Raw genomic sequence first — 22,398 nt, 5'->3', positions numbered from 1 at the left:
ACTGACAGGAGAAAGGGCAAATGCAGGTTACTGGCACCTTAAAACCATTCGCCTCGGACAAATGAAACTAGTCAAACGTGGTTATCAGCTTATCTAACAGAAGGAAAACTCTGACCTCAAACCTTTGCTGTCTTGCAGCTATACCCATGCACAGGGAAGGCTTCGGGAGTAAACCTTAAGGAAAATTCCAGAGCTGGAATCTCTAAGGCAATCCTATGTTGAGTTCAACACTGACCGCTAGTGCCGAACTGCATTGGTCTCTGCTGTTCCTTTGGGTTCATCAGCTGCCTGGAGAGGGGAAGCCCGCCTGCTACATGGGCAACAGCTTGCTTTCCATATAGTACTGACCTGCCTTGCGTATCATGTAGACAGTTGGGACAGAACATTCATGATTGACTCCGACCAACAGAGAGCCTCAGATTAAACACTCAGGTGATTAACCCTCCAAAATAGTCAAGAAAATCATTCAAGTTGAATAAACATTTAAATCAACCTCACCTTCAAGGTCTGAAATCATTGTTTCATGTTTGGCCTTGAGTTTTGCCAGGCTTTTCGACTTTTCTTCTTCTTCAGCAAGGTTGGTGGTGAACTCAGCTATTCTCTCTTCCATAAGTTTCTTTTCCTGCATTTGCACACATCGCAAATAAACACATTGAGATGAAGAAACATTACTCCAGTATTTAAAAGGTTTTAATTTTAAATCAAACTATTCTGTATGTCAAAAACTTATTGAACAGGATGTTAACCTTTGACAGTTTATTGTTTTGATCATCCAGAACCAGGATTTCATCGTCCATTTTCTTCAGCTTAGCTTCAGCAGTCACTTTCTCGAGCTGCAGTTTTTGCCTAGCTGCTTCTTCCTCTTCCAGTTGTTCCTCCAACTCCTAGAAATGGACGGGAATCAACATGAATCATCGCTAGTTGCCATTCTTTTAACATACAAAGTAACTGTCCTTAACACCGAACACGGGGATATTCAAATACTTTTAACTCACAAAATAAAATATGGAATAGGTGTTGAATGCAATTATAACACATTTTAAAATTTATCCTTCCAAAAGCATCAACTCTAAAATCTGACAAGGCACACATTTTCTACTTTCTACATGCTTTGTGGGAATATGCAACCCTTTAACTTCAATGTTTAAAACGTGAAAAGGTTCTTCAATTTTTAAGCAGAGTACCAAACAACAAGTTCACCAGAATAGTCAGAACAGAGCTAGTTATAGTAGCCCCTAAATGCCACACTATGACTTGCACCCTCATGTTTGCAACTTCAGATTCAACTACTTTCTCTACACCTAATGTTATGCGATTTCTCTCCAATAATCACAATCAAATTGGATTTCCTGAAATAGCTTTTGTCTATAGGGATTGAAGGGGATTTTCTAGGTTCAATTCTTTTCTCTCTAATTTAGCCAAGTCTTGCACCTCTCCCAAGGCAGCATAGAATGAAGTCTGGCCCTATTAACTGATACTTGTGACTGAATTGTCAGCATATGTAATTCATCCATAGTTTGGTGATGAACCTGCTATTAGAACTAACACATGAAGTGTTTGCATTAATGAAATCATGTAGTTAATTTTCCACTGATAACAAAAAACAAGTTATCCCTGACTCTAGTTGACGTAGATGGTGCAAGATGTATTGTACAAAGATTAAATTCATTATATATTACTGACATTTAAAATACTACACAAGTTTCCTTTAACAACTGTCATTTTAAGGTCAAAAAAGATCTTAATTTCATCCTGAAAGTTTTCTTGGGTTACAAGGAGCTTGCAGTTTATTCCACTATTATTGCAGACCTTATCACTCAGCTTCTCCTACTATTGCAACAGATGTGCACTTTACCTGGATGTTTTGATGCATTTTTTTCTTTTCTGTGAGTAGCTGCTGGCAGCGCTCTTCCTCCTCTTCTACCCGCGCCTCTAGATCATGTAGGATCTCCTCTAGCTCCTGTTTCTTAGAAGCAAGTCGTGCCCGCATCTCCTCTGCCTCAGCACAGAGTTCAGTCTCAGCCTGCAGCTGCTCCTGCAGAGCAGACTTCTCAGCCAGTAACTGTGAGGCAATTAGCAAGTTTGTTAGCATCAACGGGCAAATTAAAACAACAAACTCCAACCGTTAGTCTATAGTTTGGTGATGAACCCGTCATTACAACTAATGCACAAAGTATTTGGATGAATGAAGTCATGCAATTCAGTTTCTACTGAAAATGAAAAACAAGTTATCTGATTCCAGTAGACATAAACGGTGCAAGATAACTTGTCTTGCACAAAGATTAAATTGATTATATATTGCTGAGGAAATTTGGGAAATATTGGGGATTGTAGGGTAGCTGGAAGGGGAATTTATTTCAAAATATTATACAATTCTTGTCATGGAGATAATTAATTCAAGTGGGTGTCCACTGGTCAGCAAAGACTTGAGCTGAATGGTTTGTTCCTATGCTGTATGACTATGATCACCTAATCTGCTCCAGTTAGCTCAACTGCAAGGACTGCTCCTAGTGTATACTATACGACCATTTTGTTTTCTTGAATCAGCCCAAATGCGCCAATGAAATTGTTAATAAACTTATAGTATTGCTACTCCATGGTCATCAGATTCTGGGCATTTATCAGTTTGGCCTGAAGTCTGTCCGCTTTATTCCTCTTCACAGCCTGTGCCCAGTAGCTAGTCTAGGGGTACTAAAGCTGCAGAGATCACCAGGGCTTTCCATCTAGCAGGGCATTTTATTTTCAATATGCACTTTTCAAAAACTTTCTAGTTTTATATTAAAACTTCTGTTATCAATAACTCATCACCAAAGTTGGGATATTTCAAGTCAATTTATCTTCAATGAATAAACCGTGCAGGTATACTTAAATTGCAATTGGTTTTGTAGAAACATGGAAATAGATAAACTGGTACAGACAGCACAATACTAAACCTGGGACTCATAATAAAAGTTGGACAAGGGAAAAAAGAATCATATAAACAATTCATTCCTAAATGATGAAAATAAACGATAACATTTCAGGTTCTATTTATAAACAGCCTTTTGTAATTATGAGTAGTTCTGATTATTCACACCATTTTAAAAATCAAAGCTACTAGATGCACTTAACTTCAGTCTGCATTTTATGTACATCATAATCAACTAGCTATTAGAAACAGAATTTTGTTTTTAATCAAAGATATTTCACTAAGAAATTATTTCCTTCAGTGAACAGAACCAGATCCTTCTCAGTGGTGACACAAATACTATTATGTGATCCAATCAAATTTCATTGTGTTACTCCATGGATTATCATAGGTGATACATTCTCACCTGGGCTTGTTGCTCCTGTAGTTCAGTTAGCTTATTCTCTGCTTGCAGTTGCTTCTCCTTGGTTTTCTGCAACTCATCCTCCTTGGCAAACATTTCCTCTTCCTGTCGACTCACTTGTAGTAATGGTTTCACCTGTGTGCATTTGTAGTGCAAGTTAGATGAAAATTTACCAGGCAACTCTTAGCAATATGCAAAAGATGCTTGTATCTTTGTGTATGAAAGCATCAAAAATTTGATTTGAGGTTTTTGTGTGTTTTTTGGGGGCTAAGGTTCGGGGGGGGGGGCGGAATTAAGAAAAAGAATTCTCATATTCTGCCCTTTCACATGGCAGCATAAAGCCATTAGTTCAATGATGGCAATACAGAGGTTTCACAAAAAGTCCCTCCTTTATGTTACAACATATTAATTTAAATGCCCTTTTCTGAATAGAACTTGATATTTTAGTTCTTTCTATTACTTATCTGATAATTCTGTGCATTCCTCATCCTCAAGCACCTTTGCAATGTTTCTCATCTTTTCAGATAGAATAATCCCAACTCTGAACATTTTTCATCAACTTGAACTATTTGCTATTTTTTTATATATAAAGACCTCTAGCAATACACCACTTCATAGAATAGCTTGCTCACTACTTGCTCACTTTCAAATCAACTGAATCACCTCTTTATATTTTTGATTCCAAAGACACTAGTTCTAAATTTTCCAATAATTTCTGAAATGAAGTCCATCATCCCTAATGACATAGTAGTAAACCCTTTCCAAAGTACCTACAGCTTTCGAAAATTATTTATAATGCTCCAGCTGAGATACAATCAACAGTTTAGCACAAATTCTAATTTGATGTACATACCCATTAATATACATTTCATTAATAAACTTGGCATGCCTGTTTAGTATATGTGAACACCAATATCTTATCGCTTAACCACATATACAAAAATCATACTATTCTTCTATGGTCTTTTCATTATCAGGTCTTCTAAAAAACATAATTTCACATTGTTCTGCAATAAACTCAATTTACTCATTGTGTGCTACTGGGAACATTGGTAAAAGTTCTCCAGAGCTTGCTCCTGCAGTGTCCACATGTTAGGGGGATTGCTGCTTGAGGCTTTGTGGGAAACAAGCCTCTCCCTAATTAGGGTAGCATTTAATTACATGGAATAGGGGGGCAGCTGAGTGACACGTACAACACTTGGAAATCCTTGAAATTTGCCAGCTTCAGACAACACAACACCATAGCCCAAAAAAGAAATGACAATTGGTCAGTGGCACAAGTTGGAGCTTCTGATTTAGAGATCATTAGCATAAAAGCTGCTGTGGTTACAAGGGAGAATCTTGCCTCCTTGTGATTTAGGAGAAGGACAAAGTTTATGTTAATACTTTTACGTAATGGAGGGCCTGAGTATTAACTATGTTCATTTTTTGTATCTATGAGAAATCCATGCCACAGTGAATTTCATCTAGAAATTAAGTACCCTCGTAGAAATTTACAAAAAAGCTTACAAGTTTCAATCTGTTGTACAAGACATCATACTTGCCTTTGTAAACAGCCTCCACCACTGCCAGTTGCGTAGCTTCAGGTAAGCAGCACAATTCCTCTGAATTACCTTCATGGCATTCAGTTGCTGTTGACGTCTAGCAAAGGCCCTATAATAAGTGGCAACAGGAACAATGCCATTAAAAATAGCTTAGCACCAACTTGACCGTTTTAAATTGGCTGCATGAATCAAACACTAAAATACAGAATGAATTTTAAGCCTGTAAACAAAATCTCAGATCGATTACTTGGGACAGAATCTCCAAGGAATGTGGGCTTTGATCAAATGACAAACCTTATGAGTTGGAATATACAATGGAAATCAGTTGACTAAAGCTTTGGAGTGCTGTTCTGGTAACATTCATGTAAACAGCATGCTCTGCTTTCTTCAGAGCACAAATCGTCATTTACCAATTCAAGTGTCTAATTGCATCAAGCCATTTATTGACAACCCATGTAAACAGGAAAGGACATGATCAATAATACATCAAGTAAAATTATAAACCTAGATTGATAGCCACTTGGCAAATGATTGCCTGGTTAACTTTTGGTTTGTAAAATGGAGTCCAAGTCAAAAGAGAACCATATTTTTTAACATGACAGTATGGGGCTTGATGGATATAGACAGTACTAAGGCATGTACACATGAATGTACAACAAATTTCTATTTGTTCACTCGCAATTCAAACTAACATTCCAATAAACCAACTGGAACAGTGGGAAAAAATATATCACCACAGATCAGCGTGGGATGAACAGAGCTGATGATCACTTGGATAATCTGTACCAGCAAACACATCCACTGAGTAGACTGGAAATTACTGAAGCTACAAGAGAACTTCACTCTCATTGTGGCAGATAATAATAAGTGGTTAATTTCATTAGATTACTATAAATCAGATTTACTTTTGTCAAACAAAGGGGCTAAGTTTCAAATTAAAAGAAAATGAACATCCTTTTAAAATGAAGGTTGTGGAGAAGTACAAAGCTTTCTTGTCTCTCAGTTACAAAATACTGGAAGAATTTAAAAATAAGGATCTTACTTTCTTGCCAAATAACCTCTACACAAAGCTTGGAATTCAATGATGACATCTGTGATCTTCAAGTCCCTTTCTTCCTCAAGGTGAGCTAACACACCAGCACGGAAGAACACCTTACTCTGTCCAATACGGTACAAGTTAGGATCCAATTCTAGAGCTTTGATCTGTAGGATAAAGTGTTTCCAGGAACAATTATTGAAGTAAATTGGTCTTTTCCAATGGATGAAGAGACTGAGCTGACAGATGCAGACACACATTAAGGTACTAGCTAACACTCGAGACAGTTCTACTTTGAGTGGTTTACTACTACTTGTTTCTGACAGCTAACCACTAATGCCTAGCGTAAATGCTACATGAGAAAAAGACAAATGCGAGTTGTGAAAGAAGGAAGGATATCATGCAAACTGAAAGGGGGCTAAGGAACACAAAAGAAATAAGCTGTAGTTTTAAAGCAGGAGCTCCCATCCCAACCTGAGTCCACAGACCCCCTAGTTAATGATAGGGGTCTATGGTATAAAAAAGGTTGGGAAGCCCTGCTTTAGATTGTCACATTCATCAAAACAGATCTAGTTAGTTCTAGGCATTCTTCTAGGTTCACTTACCCACAAATTACTTTAAGTCAAACACACAAATCAACAAACTAATGATTGAAAAGCTAGTTAGGCTCTCCAATTAATGCATATTCTTTGGATAGTTAACTAGACATTGAAGGGTCATTTTTGTCAAGAAATCCAGCAGCTAGTTACACCCCCAAGTATTTGGAGGGGTGGAGCAAAGTTATGATGGCACTAAATGGCCAGGGTTTTGTTTGCATCTTCGGAAACAGCTCTACTCTACCTTTGATATCTATTTTTTTTTCCTTTTTCAAGGTTCTTTTGAAGACCCTGACCTGGAGTTGCACTCTGACTTCGGTTCTTCACGGGAATGGGACCCACTCTCAGGGCCTCACAACTGGCTGCTTTTTGATATCCCAAGGATGCAGCAAGGAAGACCAGTGCCCCTGAGTGAAGCGTCACGGGAGCAGCTGGTTGGCTGCTGTGGGTTGTGTGTCCAGACAGCTGCACCTTTCTGGGGCCAATTCTCTGGGCACAGAACTCAGAAAAGGCGACGCAATAGACTTTTAACATCATAAATCAGCGAGATATTTGTTACGTCTCCCCTCTTGCGTGAAACGGGGACACCCCTTATTAGGGAGAGAGCCTCTAGTATGTCGAATTACCAGTAGTTTTTGGGGTACTGCAAGTCTGTGTCTTTATTGATGCTTGCTGCACGCTTGAGTGCTCGGTGGAGGGCACTGATGCTTTCTTGCCGGTGCGGGTGGGGAGCTGGGAGGGGGGCTTTGGGGTTCTAATGTTTAACTGTCATTCATTCTTTGGGGCACTCCTTTTTTTCGTGGTTGTTTGTGAAGAAAAAGAATTTCAGGATATTATATTGTATACATTTCTCTGACATTAAATGTACCTTTTGAAACCTATTGAAACAATATTAAGGCCACAATGTATAGCCATAAAATGTAAGTCGCAAGACTATTATAGAATAGAGCTATTTTCAACAACAGGTCAGGCTTATCATTTATATGATTGATCCTGTAATCTATATAATTCTGATTCCACTGCTACCAACTCCCACCAGAAAAGGGTAGTGCATTGAAATAGCCCTTCAATTTTCAGTCACATTATATTATTTAAGGCAGTTTTGGAGATAGCCTAAAAGACCAACTACAAAATTTTCAGTTACAACGACGTAATTCATGCACATCTATATCATACTAAGTAAATTTCAGGTATGAATAACAATTTGATCAAATATTTAAAAATTACACTAGAATGGTTTCTAGATATAGCAACAACCTTAAAACTGCATACCATGAGTACACAAGCCTGTTTTCCATCCATGAAACCTTTGGGAATGGAATTAGGAGTAAGGATCTCATATCTGCAACAGAATTAAAAGTTAAAACAAAATTGACTAATTAATAGACAGCAGACATTATGAAATAACTTGAAGGCAATTTTACTGTATATTGGTTGCCTTAGTCAATAATGGCAACCAATAATGATTGATTGATGAGAATAATTTCTGAACTATTGGTGGAGGTCATCACTAGATTTGCCCATGTAATTAACACGGATTTACTTCTCTAAAACCCATGAACTCATCGGCAAATCTTAACCACGAATAAATCCATTTGCTCTATGTAGTTTCACAGGCTAAACCAAACACAGACCTGCTCAAGAATCATACATCAGACAGTGAAGCATAAAAATAATTTGCAAGAATAGAATGATTTAATATAGCTAGTACAATGTGGGTAACAGTTAGCAGGCAGCAACTGTGCCTACCACTAGTTACATGGCACAGGTGAAATATGATAATGAAGGATGTCATTCTAACTAATTGTGATTTACAGTAAATGAGAAACCACAATTTTCAAAGCCATTTTTACATTGTCTTATAAATTCACATCAATCTTTACCTCTTTGAAAATGTTTTGCTTTACAAGTGCCTCAGGGAATTGAGCATGAATACATGCACATTCCTGTACAATGGTTAACAGAAATTCAGCACTGAAAAGGTCAATAAAATTACCTTTGACGGAACTCCTGGAAAACAATTCTGTTGGGAAATCCTTGTCTGCAAATACGAATACCCTCAAGGACACCATTACACCGGAGTTGCTCCAAAACAAGGTGAGCTTCTAGTTTTCCAGACTATAAAATTATGGAATGACATTTTTTAAACTACACTCTTGACAAAGCCATAAAGTACAAGCTTTCTAAGATCACATTAATTAACACTGATTTCTCAACTCTAAAAGCACTTTTCTCATTTTTTTTCTTTGCCAATTCTTCACGTGCAAAATAGTCATCAATATCATAATAAAAAAATCTTAAAACTGTGCCAAGTTCTCTTCAGTAAATGTTGGGAAGATAAAGACTAATTACATCCAGGAGTTCAGTGTGGACATGGTGGAGGATTACAAATACCTGGGGATACGAATTGACAATAAACTGGACTGGTCAAAGAAAACTGAGGCTGTCTACAAGAAGAGTCAGAGCTGTCTCTATTTTCTGAGGAGACTGAGGTCCTTAAACATCTGCCAGACGATGCTGAGGATGTTCTATGAGTCTGTGGTGGCCAGTGCTATCATGTTTGCTGTTGTGTGCTGGGGCAGCAGGCTGAGGGTAGCAGACACCAACAGAATCAACAAACTCATTCATAAGGCCAGTGATGTTGTGGGGATGGAACTGGACTCTCTGACAGTGGTGTCTGAAAAGAGGATGCTGTCCAAGTTGCATGCCATCTTGGACAATGTCTCCCATCCACTACATAATGTACTGGTTGGGCACAGGAGTACATTCAGTCAGAGACTCATTCCACCAAGATGCAACACAGAGCATTATAGGAAGTCATTCCTGCCTGTGGCCATCAAACTTTACAACTCCTCCCTTGGAGGGTCAGACACCCTGAGCCAATAGGCTGGTCCTGGACTTATTTCCTGGCATAATTTACATATTACTATTTAATTATTTATGGTTTCATCACTATTTAATTAAGGTGCAACTGTAACAAAAACCAATTTCCCTCGGGATCAATAAAGTATGACTATGGCTATAATTAGGTTGCAAGCATAGAGTGGTTTCTTACACTTTGGTTGATTATTCTAAATTGTAGAAATTGATGGCAGTACTGCAGATATTCAGTCCATCTCACTTATCTTGAAAACCTCTGATCATTTTTCAGAGCAACCAACTGCTTAAAAGTTTGTTACTACTACTTTACTTACAGGTTACACAAGGGCACAGTAATTAGTGCTGGGGCCTCAAGTACTGCTATATGCAACACACTAATTCACCTTATGGATTCCCCCTAGATGTTTTGGTTTCCTTGTAAATCCTAAATGTGTATACGATATAGATTACAGAGAGGTAAGTGGGGAAGTGGGCTTGATGGAATAATTCTGAGAGGCAGCATAGAATCAATGGGCCAAATGGCATACTCCTATGAAACGAGAAATGAGATGAAAAATATTATTCCAGCTATTAATTTGAGGTGCATCTCGACATTAGGCCATATTAAGACTCAAAAATAGGACCAATATCCCACAGTCGATATTTTTCTAGATGCCATAATCAGAATCAATTCCTTCCATTTAACTCATCACATTAACTAAGATTTCTTTTCAAGGAGGGATATTTATAAGCTTGCCTCTGTTACGTGTCAACTTTTTTTTTATTAACCGTGTCATTTAGGCGAGCAGATGATGTCATTATAACAAATGTGTGGAGGTTCTTTCTATTCGATTTGAGAGGTTTCTGGAAAAATTTGTCAGTTAAACGGATTCACTGGACCGTGACCTACCAGTGTGGGAGTGAATTGAGTTGAATGAGTTGAAGAGTTCACTACAGCAATGCGCAGTCCCAATATTTTTCCGTGTCAGAAGATTGTGATAATTTGCGGCACACGATGCATATTGGATACGTGACTATCACTTTGTATGATCCACACTTGAATTTCTGGAGTATTCCATGGTGACCACTTTTTGTTAACCTATATATGGAATATTCCATGACTGTCACCTTGTGATATCCCTACGTGAATTTTGGAACTTAGGCGTCACCTTGTTATCCCTGCATGGACTCTAGTGATGACCACTCGACTTCTGGAATCTTCTGTGACTGTCACCTTGTGTCATCGTAATGCGAATTTATGAACCCTACCTCACAGACACCTGTACCTGTTCCCGTGGATTTCAGAACCTTCTGGATTGCCATCCTAGGACTCTGTTTAAATTGTCTATATTTTGGGTTGATTAAGACTTGGGAAGACCTGTTTCCAGACCTCCACAGTTTGAGAGCTGAGATGCATTGCACTGTTAATTTTTGATTAGGGGCGTAATTGTTTTAATTGACTATTAAATTGAAAATAGAGTTGCTTAAACATTAAAAATCTGTGCCTGTGGTCTATTGCTGCTGGCACGTAACACCTCATAAGTGATCAACTTAAATCATATTTCTTTGCACTGCTTCTAGTCATGATTGTTTCCTGTATCGGAGACAAATATAAATGTGTTTCTAAAACTGATCTCTCTAGAGCTCTGCTAATATCTATTAAAAATTGATACACTGGGTTGTCAGTTCATTACTGAACATATCCAACAGTCACTGAACTTTCATCAAAGCGGTATAGCACTCACCTTCTTCTCATGGTTAGGAATAATGCAGCGAACAAAATTTGGATTGGTATTCCTTAGAGTGGCCATTAGTTTTGAAAGCTGCTCTTTATAAAGTTGGCTGACAGTGCGGAACATGCCCCTTTTGGTCTTGAACACACCAGGTAATGCTGTGTGGGACATCTCTACAACTTGGTCCAAACCAACAATGCGGTCCACTGAAAAAAGAATTGATACAAGCTGGTTAAATATGATAAAGCTACAAAAACTGAAGGGCAATAATCTGGAAGGAGCTAAGACTACATGATAAATTTCAGCAAGCAATACTAAAACAAAAAAAAGGAAGAATTTTGATTAACCTACATGGGTGATATTCAAAGCCTTGGGAATAGATTTGAGTGAAGACAGAAAACCTCAAAAGTACATCAAGGCACTTTGCAGCCAATTTATTTTCTTAAACTGCAATTACTGTGGCAATGTAGGAAATACAGCAGCCATTTTGCACCACACAAGCTCCAAAGACCCATAAAGACCAGATTATTTATTTAATAGTGAAATTGATAACAGGAATGAAAAGCCTGGAATAATGCCCTCTCTTTAAAATAATACCAAGGCCACACATCTAAGATGGCAGATAGGGCTAGATTTAGGATACAAGACATAAATTTTGAGTACATATTATTAAACCTGAAGTATTTAAATTCTTTGTTTTATAAAGACTTTCTCCCAACTTCAAAAAAAAAAGCAATAATTTTCCATCAAAAGCAACAGAAACTCAAACTGTTGGATACTTTGGTAAGAGAACTTTATCCAGTTACAGATCAAGGAAAACTTTTGAAACTTAATTGGTGCCAAGAGTTGTTCAGGGGCAGCAAATAAACTTATCCTGCTACAACAGCATAAGAATACAGTGCAACATTACCAAAGCTGAAGATTAAAGTATATTACTTTATTTCAGAATCAAAAGCAGCCGGAAATGTTTAAAATATTTAATTCCAAAATTATTTAAGCAGCTCAAATTGCACTGTGAATGCCAAAAGGAATTACAAATTTAAGAGGTTCATTAATTAAATGTTAGTTATGGAGAACAGGGACAAAAATCAACGTCGAGTAAAGAATTGCTTCGAACAAGATGTTCTCTACTGGACAGAGGTAATAAAGTGCCTTCAATTAAAGCCAAATGAATACTCAAAAATAAGAAAATATTCAATATTGTGGTTTATTGATTAAATCAGCCTTTAACCTAAGCTATACTTGCTTTTGAGTTTTGAGAATCTCAACTTTAATCCCAATTATCATATTCAAAAGCACAAATCCGCTTATGACATTTCTCCCATTGTCACTCTTCCTCAAATTACACCAATTCCATTTGAGGAAATGGAAACATTACATGTTTAATGGATATTTATGATGCAGTTATGTTTGGATCGAAATTATATTCTGCAGCCAGTTAAGCAGCAGACTATGGATGCTTGGTGCAGACAGAAATGCAAAAATATTCATTCACAATACCAATGTCTATCCAAAACATGCCTAAACAGACAATATTTTGGTCCAACATTGATCATGCAAAGTGTTCTTCATACACAAGGTTGAAATCCCATTCATGCATTTTGTTACAATCACAAATTTGTGTGGCAGATCAAATGCAGAACTTGTATTAAGCTTTTTTGCAAGCTGGTCCAAGTTACGTGAGAGGGTTTTGGTTCAGATACATCATGCAAATTTAGAGCACCAACAGCCAGAAGTGGTCAGAACAGTGCAAAACATTTTAATAAGATAGTTAAAATTTGAAACCAGTTTCAAATGATGAATATTAAAGCATCAAATGGCTAAGCAAAAGAAATTTATATGCAATAGATGTCAACTCTACTGGCACAGCTGTCATAGTATACATAATAAAAATTGAAGAGCAATTAAAAACAGTTTAAACACCCATGTAGGATAAACAATTAAACCACAGCTTTAAACTTCAGCTGTAATTTCTATGCAGTACTGGATACCCTATGCAACTTTAGACTGAACAATCAACAACATACATCTTAATTAACCTTAGAATCATCGAGGTTTATTTGATAAATATTACAACTATTGTCCACCAAAGGAACAATCAACAACATACATCCTAATTAACCTTAGAATCATTGAGGTTTGTTCGATAAATGTTATGACTATTGTCCACCAAAGGAAACTTTTTGAAAGCAACTGCCATTGATGTTAAACGTGCAGGGAACTACAATGACTTAAAGATGATATGCAACTGTTTCTCTTCTCCCAACAGCTTTTTTTTCCTTTAATTGGCTATTTCGCACAATCAGAGATTATGATAAATTCAAATATCCTTCAGATACAATGTTCCAGAGTCCAACAAGTCTCAGTAAAAATAATCAACACTCCCTTGAACAGTCTCCTGGTACAATTTGGAAATTTAGAATTCCGCTTAATTCAAATTCCCTATAATTTACAGAATATTAGTTTAATCTTTTGTGGTCAGGTGGGGACGCTGAGGTTTAAAAAGTCTTTGTCAGTTGATAGCATGAATGAGATGGAAAAAATTCCTCACTGGAAACATAAAAATTACAGCTGAAGTATTTTGCCATTAGGTTAAACTGACTAGATTTGGCAGCTATAAAGCAGACAAATGCTATGTGTGGAAAATTGAAAGTATATTTGAAAACTGATGAAATAGAGATTAAAAGTAATAATGTACAAACTAAAATGTATATATTTTAATAGGAATCTTCAACTGGTCTACAATATTAAGAAAACTTGCCTTGGTAAGAAGGGCAACTTAGTTCACAGGGAGCTATTTTCTATTTTCATCTACAGTACCTTTCTTAAGATCCCAAATACTCGGCGAATGCACAAGAAATACTAATTCAGTATATTATCTCCAATTTTCACTTCTGGCCCCATTAGCATTTTACTTGCACACAAGTTTAAAACTTTAAGAGGGCATTGTCTAAGCTGCAAGCTCTTTCTGGTAATTGCTGCATCAACTGCAAGCACAGGCATACAGCAAAAGTGTTTAAACTTCAAAAATGCACCCTTCACAGTAGAACTTATGGTGACTTCACGGGCAGGAACAAGTGAACTGCAATATTTACAACAGTCTTAAAATTAGAACAAGTTAAAAAGTTTTAAAATGTTAGTATTAACTATGTGAGTAACATAACATGCAATTGGAAACACATTTCATGCAACTATCTTAAATCAGAGGAAACAGGGTCATGCATTTGATTTCTACATTCTTAATGATAAGTTGAAACCTCAATTTCATAAAAAAAATACTGTTTGAAATGCTAAAGTGGGTTACCGAAGTGATCAGTCAATAAGGGAAAATGGGTTAATGCAGTGACTGTGTACTGAAGTAAAAGATCAGCCGCAATCTTATTGAATGGCAAAGGAGAGAGACAGAAATGCCTGCTTCTACTTTTAAGTTCCCAGGTAAAGGCGCAAATATGGAAGACAGAAATGTCCAATATTGATTAGACATATTCTAAAGACTGCATAAGCCAAGGATAATTAGCAAGAAAATTGCCTGGCAGCTTAAGGCCATCCCTCTTCCCTTCTTAGCAAAGAAACAGTAAATAGCATGGGAATGTGGAAAAAAGGGGTAAACATGCAGACAGGCATTTTTAAAATGTGGAAATCAGAATACAAATAATAATAGCCCTTAATTGTCTTGGAGAAAACTGCCAGGATGAGGGACACCAGATCTTTGGAGCAAGATTTGCACATTATAATTTACATCCAGAGAAACCCAATAGTTATATTTATGAGATCATTACATTATTGAATGCAGAATTCCTCACACTGAATTATATCAATATCAAGATTAATTTCAACTATTTTTCCACACAAGTGCATTTTGCTTACGTTGGTGGAACAATTTCACCACTGCAACACAAGATGAGGCACTGTTGAAATGGTTGAGTTGCATTAACCTAAAGCAGAAGGGAAAATAGAGAAAAAGCAAATGGAGGAAAAAATGAACAGACAAAAGCAGGTGATTCTCAGAAGCAACAAGATCACAGCCTTCTCTCACGTCACCTGGTTCTAGATGTAGAATAGGAAAGCGTGTATAGAAATAGGCTCTCTGAAAGCTTTTTATCTCTGCAATAGACACAGAGACATCAACAAGACAAATATAAGAATTGAGCCCTTAAAGAAATTACATTACTAATAAGAAACGCAAAATATATAAGATTTAGTTTTTTTTAAAACTACTTTGATACTTGTGAATAGTTTACTAATCACAACAATAGCTGCATCTTCAGGAATAGGAGCAGAGTATACTAGGGTTTCTTGAGGGTCATGAGATATCAAGAGGTATTTCTTTTATTTAGAAAAGTTATGAAACAGTATTATCAAAGGCCTGTGAACAGATCATTGTCTATCTTCTGAGAAACAAAAGACTATCAGGGGGCTAGAAATGGAAGCAAAGATCTAATTGGCCCGAATAAATAGGGTAAATCTTATAGAAAATGGATAAAATCTATCATCTTGCAAGAAATTTAACATGACATTTTTCTACCATTGTAATTGATAAGAATTAAAATATAGGATAAAGTTCCAAATATGCCATAACAACCAGCAAACCTGAGAAATAAAGTCAGAGTATATAAATTCTGCAATATATGTTAGGACATGGACCTATCCTACTAAACTTAAAATTAACAAATGGTTATTTGTCGTGTTCAGCCAAAAGGTGTTTATCAACCACTCCTTAGGAATAGATTGCCCAAGGTAATATTCAGTTTCCTCATATATGCACATAAAACATTTGCTAGAGCTGGTTTGCTCATGAAAATTTGAAAAGCTGTACTAAGATGCTTTTGTATTCAGAGCCTTGTCCCCATGCTAGACCTCTGCAACTCTCATTATCAGACATACAAGAGAAATTTTAAGATCTTATGACTAGAAATACTTGATCTTATTTCAGGAATGTTTCACTGTCAACCTGAGGATAGGAAACACGAGAAAAGGCCGTGTCCCTTGGAAAGAAAATTTATTGAAGGCAAGTTACAACGAAAAGAATAGAAATCTTTATTTCAGATTTAAACATACCATCCCTCCAAAGATCAGCAATAAACTTATCAGAAGACTGGTGCAGCAACGTGGCGATGTTATCATTTAGGGGGTCCATGTTCTTCATTAGCCACTCGTTTGCTTTGTAATCTACCTGCATTGCAAAAAGATACCTTATATAAATACACATACGTAATACTGAAGTAAACCAACTATTGAACTACTTAAAAGTGCATATTGTAGCCTCATGCATTTATACAACAGCACAATAAGCATAGCAAAAGTTAAAACAATTCTGCAAAATGACAACTGAATGACAGGATTTTCTAATGTAAACAGTGTCACTGGTATCTTAAACTAATTAAAACAATCACGAGAAACAATGGCTTAGTTTACCTTCCCAGCATAATGCATAATGCAGAAATCAGCCCTGTCTTTTAGCTGTTTAGGTTTTTGGAACTTCGGGTGGGTCCCCTGCTCCTGTACTACCTTCTCAACAAATGTTTTGTCAGTTGCTTTGGGGAACCAGCACTCTTCATCAAGCAGAGCCAGGATGCCAGGAGGACTAGCCTGAAAAACAATACGATTGTAGAAAAAAATAAAACCAATATACTTCAATCAATATCTAGCAGGAAGTCAATTAACAAGAAAACAAATGACTCACAGATTTTTCAATTAGATCAATGCAAGGCTGTAAATCAAGGCCAAAATCAATGAAATTCCATTCAATTCCTTCTCGCTGGTATTCTTCTTGTTCCAGGATGAACATGGTGTGATTGAAGAGTTGTTGCAGCTTTTCATTTGTGTAATTGATGCACAATTGTTCAAAGGAGTTCAACTGCAAAAGTACAAAAATCATTAGCCAGAAGGGAGCAAGAGGAAGTTGTCAATGCAATGCAACCTAAAGATAGTGTTGCACGTTCCTTTGGTAAATGATCACATAACATAGCAAGATCAGTTAAGTATTAAATTATTAACACACCATATAGTTTCTGAGTATATTTTGTTGTCTGGAGTTGGTTAATTCCAACCAGAACTATTGCATTCAGCCATTGAGACTTGAAATCTCATATCATCATATACTTTATCCTAAACACAAATTTGCACTAACTGACAAATATCATTACAATCTGCCTCTAAGCACCGTCAGTGGTGCTTTACTTTTGCTGGGAATCCTCATTGGAAGAGACTATAGCATAAGCAGTGCATACATAAGGCCTTAAGTCATGGAGCAGAATTAAGCCATTCAGCCCATCGTATCTGTTCCGATATTTCATCCTGGCTGGTTTATTACATCACTGGCACGTGTCTGCCACTGGATTACCTCAAGATCTCCATCTGGATCATGCCATCTCCTTGCAGTTACCATTGGGCAGGAGATACACAAGCTTAAAGCCCCACAAAAATAGCTACTTCCCTTCAGCCTTTTGGTTTTTGAACTAACTGGCACAACCCTAATCAATATAGTTTAGTAACACCATGATTACTGATTTTTTTCTGCGCTAATTGTATTCTTTCATGTAAAAATTGTCTATAACCTGCATTTTAATTAATGTTTTTCCTGAGAATGCTGCCTTTATGATGCGATGTGCTTGTGACGCTGCTGCAGGGTTTCATTACACCCGTACAAACATGTACCTGTGCAAATTACAATAAACTCGACTATGGAACTGAAAGCACTGCAAATAAATTTTGGTTTACATGCAGCATTTTTTGCCTTCGTTGTAACATATCTAATAAATATGAGAGAGACTTCACTTTGTAGGTGGGACTGTGCAAGGATGAGTTCCCAATGGAGGATCTTACTGGATCACGAAGTTACACTATGTTGTAGAAAACAGTCCTCACAGATGCCCATTTTTGAACAGCTAGATCCAATATGATTAGCAGGGTGGCAATACCATAATGGAAGTACTCTTAGTATAAAGGTGGGATCTGCAGGAGAACTATTTGGTGATGACTCCTACCAACACCTATCAGCAGGAGATAAATTAATATCCTCAGGGCTCACCAAGATTGGTGAAACTACCAGCTAGTTTAGGCAAAAGTGACTGATGACTAGCCTAGAGTAAACACTATTTGGCAAAAATAATAAAATTTATTCATGGAATTTGTTTGGGGAGGGAAGTGACTTTTTCCTCAACTCTCGTTTCTCGATGCACGTGCAGATGACAGGGTTTTGCATTACAGAAAATTGTGAAAAGGACTGTTTTCACATTAAGGTAAAAAGCACTTTGTTCCATATCATGTCACAGCTGGAAATGGTTGAGTTTTGGAAGCTAATGCAAAATACAATCAAAAACATTACAAGTTCTACAAAAAAAAAACAATTCTCTTAACTGCAAATAGCCCACCATTTCAGTGTTTCAAAGGACTTCCAAGAATACTTAAAAATCCATGTTACCAAAATCAGGTGGGTTGTCTGGGCACAAGAAGCTGTTTGTTGCCTGCAATGATCTTTACACCTATGCAACTAGTTTATGAACATTAATCCCTACCACCACCTACCTACTCCACTTTGCCATCCGAGATGTGGAACAACTGAGATATGCAATTACAGCAAGTCCTATGATTTATACCTAAGGGAAACTTCTGTATTTAGGTTGCTGGGACCAAACACCACAAGCACCCAAGCAACATAGTTGAGATGTAAATTTAAGACTGCCACATTGGATTTTTACTGCAATTGGCCTTATACGAGTTATCCACTCCCAACCTTGACAATTCTTGTATTTACCGAGCTTTACATATGCAGTGCCAAAATACCTCAAAGATCTCAAAGCCAGCAATATCCAGAATGCCCACAAAGGAAGCACCCTGTCTCTTGGTCCTGTCCAGAGCTTTATTAATGCGCATAACCAGCCAACGGAAGAGTCGCTCATAAGTGGCTTTAGCCAAAGCCTCAACAGCAAAATCAGCCTGCACACAAAAAAAAGTCAGTTATTTATGTTTAAATACATGAGAATTGAGGAATATAGGGTAAGTAAAAGTAAAAGAAAGAAAATCAGCCACAATTTACGTTTTAACCAAAACACCCCAGGCAGGAGTGGAATGTGAAATTCCAAGACTGCTGAATCAGGATTATTCTTAAAAGTGAGGTGTCGATACCCAGCATAGGTAGCAACATTATTTGATCACTGATTATAAGCATATGTCTACTCTTTGAACAAAACCCAAGCTATCACATCAATATCTATTTCCATCAACACCAGATTTCTGATTTCAGCTGGTTTCTTTTCCATGTTAAATCAGTTTCAATTCTCCTGCCTTCCTCAGTATTGGTTGATATATTGAAACCAATTGAGGGAATATGCTTCAAAAAGTGGAAGCCACCAAGAACACTTCAACATAATTCATCATGATGGACCTACTTTAACAGTCTTTGAGATCTGTGGAGAATTTTAATGAATACAATTCTCTATTTGGTCACTTATGACAGAGTATATACAGTGAGGCAGGGGAATTATTTGGCCCCATAATTAAGTGAGCTAAATGCTTCCTCCCTCCCCCATGTTGCAACCATTCTGCAAGCAAACTCATGACCTAAGAAAGGTGATATGAAATTTCAGTCATCCAAAAACTAATCAGCCAGAAACAGATTTCTTCCCCATCTTTTTTGTTCACAGAATAACTATTGTTTCAGCACTGTTCAAACATAAAATTTGCACAAGCCAAGATAAGCATTTTCTAAAAAATAAAATGCATTAAAAACATAACTGGGAAATCCTTGTCTGTTCATTTACGTGGGAGGAAAATGCCTTTTTGGTTGTCTGCCAGCAGTCTCTAATAAAACACAGGATAGTTCAGATGGGTCCATAATTACTTATGAAGTACAACTGTAGCACTCATTTTAAATGCTCTTTACTAAAAACAAACTGGCCATATCTAAAGCACCTTAAACTCATGTTGCTTCTACTAGTAATTATCTCATGTCAGATATTCCCTCCCTCCCAAAATTCTGTCAAAGATATGCGAGTGTACATTATATTATTCTTACACTGATCAATTTTTGGCATACCTTGTTTTAACTTGTGTTAATGCAATGTTTCTGCTAATCAGGAGCCCAGATTAGAGCTATATTTATTCTGTTACAGAAGCATACAGGTAATGGTCCAACTGCATTTATTCTATTCATGTAAAATGAAAGACAACAAACAATGAAACTCATGGTAGAATAACCTACCTGAATGTGTAATCTGAAAAGAGTGAACAATATTATTTAAGCGGCTTTGAAATTAACTACAAGTTGAATACCCCTACCTGTAATGCTTGGGGCTGGAAATGATCTGAATTTTTTTGGATTTTGGATTATATAATGAGATAGATTGGGATTGCCATCATTTCCAATTCTGAAGTTGCAAGTGCTACTGGAAAGTCGTCTTTGTTTTACACTTGTTCATCAAACATATGCACTGATACAGCCATTCAGCATGTTAAATTTTCATCAATGACAAACTTGGCAAATTCAATGAATTTCTCTGCAGCTTCGTTATCAGCAGACACTTCATCACCACAAATCTTTAAAAATGTAATGCCATGCCTTTTCTTAAATTTCAGCAACCAGCCTGCAATTTTCTGTTCTTTATGGTAGATTTTTACCTGTTTCACGATCAGCATATCATTAAGCGGCATTGAGTCCAAGAAATCCATTCTTTCAATACATAATCAAGATCTTCATTTTTCACTTTATGCGGTGTTTCAATATTGCATTGGCTACTGTTCATTACATGTGAGGACACTTTTCAGAATTGTCTGTGATGTGCAGAGAACGTTCCCAGCACCACGTGGAACTTTCCATTTGTCTTGTCAGTGCTCAAAAATAATTCAGATTTTGGAATTTCAAATAAGGGGTACTCAACCTGTATTTTTAAGCGCTTTACTATTATGCTGACCTAACTTCAAAATAAAAAATCCACAGAAAACAAGAAAATACTCACTTGCTCTTTGGTCTGAGCTTTCTGGACAAAATCCCTCCCAACTTTAATGCGGGGTGTGAGGATTGCCCTGCTGAAGTCAGTCACGTTGATTCCCAGCAGATGGCAGACTTTCTGGGCAGCTGTGAAGGAAACATTCCCAATTTAAACACCACTTTACTATCAAACAACAGGAATTCTGCAGATGCTGGAAATTCAAGCAACATACATCAAAGTTGCTGGTGAACGCAGCAGGCCAAGCAGCATCTATAGGAAGAGGCGCAGTCGACGTTTCAGGCCGAGACCCTTCGTCAGGACTGACGAAGGGTCTCGGCCTGAAACGTCAACTGCGCCTCTTCCTATAGATGCTGCTTGGCCTGCTGCGTTCACCAGCAACTTTGATGTATGTTACCACTTTACTATGGTATTTTACTTTACTAGGAATCAAAGTAGAGCGAGAAGTACAAGTTGCTGATCTCAGAAGTATGGTATTATCAAGATTACCCATTTATACCCTTGTAACACTACTCAACTCCATCTCAAACAAGATCACTTCCTGATATGACTGCCAAAACTTCCTTGGATAACAATTTTCCAAGTCTCCAGAAACAAGGTAATTTAAATTGTTACTGTCCACAGCTTAAGTTGCCATTTCACCCAACACTCATTGTTTGCCAATCTATACAGGCTCCTGTTTAAGTAATTGGCTACTTCCCTACTTACCATCTGATTTAGCCTCAAAACATCAGTTCTGCGATTCTGCAATCTTGGCCTCTAGCCCATCCCAAATTTTACTGCTTTAACATTGGTAGACGTACTTCAGTTAGCAAAGCCACCAAAAACATTTTTACCCACAACTTCCCCATTCCTCCTTTAAGACACAGGTTCCTTTTCCAAGCTGCGTTTATCTACTCTAATACAGGTCGACCTTCACTAATCCGACCACCTATAATCCGGTTCCTTTGATAATCCGCACTGATTTCTTTTTTTGCGTGTGCCTGCGTGCGTGCGAGTCCGTGATGATGTCTTTTTCATGGCATTTTTACAAGGCGCGGAGCAAGAGAGAGACTGTGGCCACTCCTCACACAGACATTTTCGCAGTATTTTTCCCTTTTTATTTTACGAGGTTGAGTTGTGATCTTGACACTCAATCTGGCACGGATGGAAAGTGTACTCGGGAGCGGACGCGACTGGTTTCAAACACGGGAACCTCCACTCCCGGGTCCGGCGCCAATGTCATTGCGCCACCAGCCGGCCCTTCCGCACTGATTTCAAATTTTCCACGCAACTGTAATTTCAAATTTTCCAGGCCACCGTACCAATCTGCTGCATATTGTTTTGGTTGTGCTAGATCTGTTCATGTGTTGGTGCACTCTTGTAAGCACAG

The 22,398-nt window shown here is 37.4% G+C and overlaps 1 protein-coding gene across 3 annotated transcripts in view; it reads right to left on the bottom strand.

Moving 5' to 3' along the window:
- LOC134354008 (myosin-9-like) overlaps window positions 1-22,398 on the bottom strand; it is a 113,008-nt gene that overhangs the window by 33,358 nt on the left and 57,252 nt on the right. For all 3 annotated transcript variants that reach the window (XM_063062656.1, XM_063062655.1, XM_063062657.1), the window contains 14 exons: window positions 21,036-21,154; window positions 18,865-19,017; window positions 16,763-16,936; window positions 16,495-16,668; window positions 16,138-16,252; window positions 11,092-11,285; window positions 8,484-8,605; window positions 7,760-7,829; window positions 5,898-6,058; window positions 4,856-4,964; window positions 3,315-3,446; window positions 1,856-2,062; window positions 747-884; window positions 499-622 (listed from right to left, as the gene is read on the bottom strand). In XM_063062656.1, the coding sequence (XP_062918726.1) occupies window positions 499-622; window positions 747-884; window positions 1,856-2,062; window positions 3,315-3,446; window positions 4,856-4,964; window positions 5,898-6,058; window positions 7,760-7,829; window positions 8,484-8,605; window positions 11,092-11,285; window positions 16,138-16,252; window positions 16,495-16,668; window positions 16,763-16,936; window positions 18,865-19,017; window positions 21,036-21,154 (1,992 nt within the window). The remainder of the gene's footprint in view (window positions 1-498; window positions 623-746; window positions 885-1,855; window positions 2,063-3,314; window positions 3,447-4,855; window positions 4,965-5,897; window positions 6,059-7,759; window positions 7,830-8,483; window positions 8,606-11,091; window positions 11,286-16,137; window positions 16,253-16,494; window positions 16,669-16,762; window positions 16,937-18,864; window positions 19,018-21,035; window positions 21,155-22,398) is intronic.

Source organism: Mobula hypostoma, chromosome 11 (genome assembly GCF_963921235.1).
Source record: "Mobula hypostoma chromosome 11, sMobHyp1.1, whole genome shotgun sequence".
In the NCBI taxonomy this organism is placed as follows: domain Eukaryota; kingdom Metazoa; phylum Chordata; class Chondrichthyes; order Myliobatiformes; family Myliobatidae; genus Mobula; species Mobula hypostoma.
This window is presented reverse-complemented; position numbering and strand designations above follow the sequence as displayed.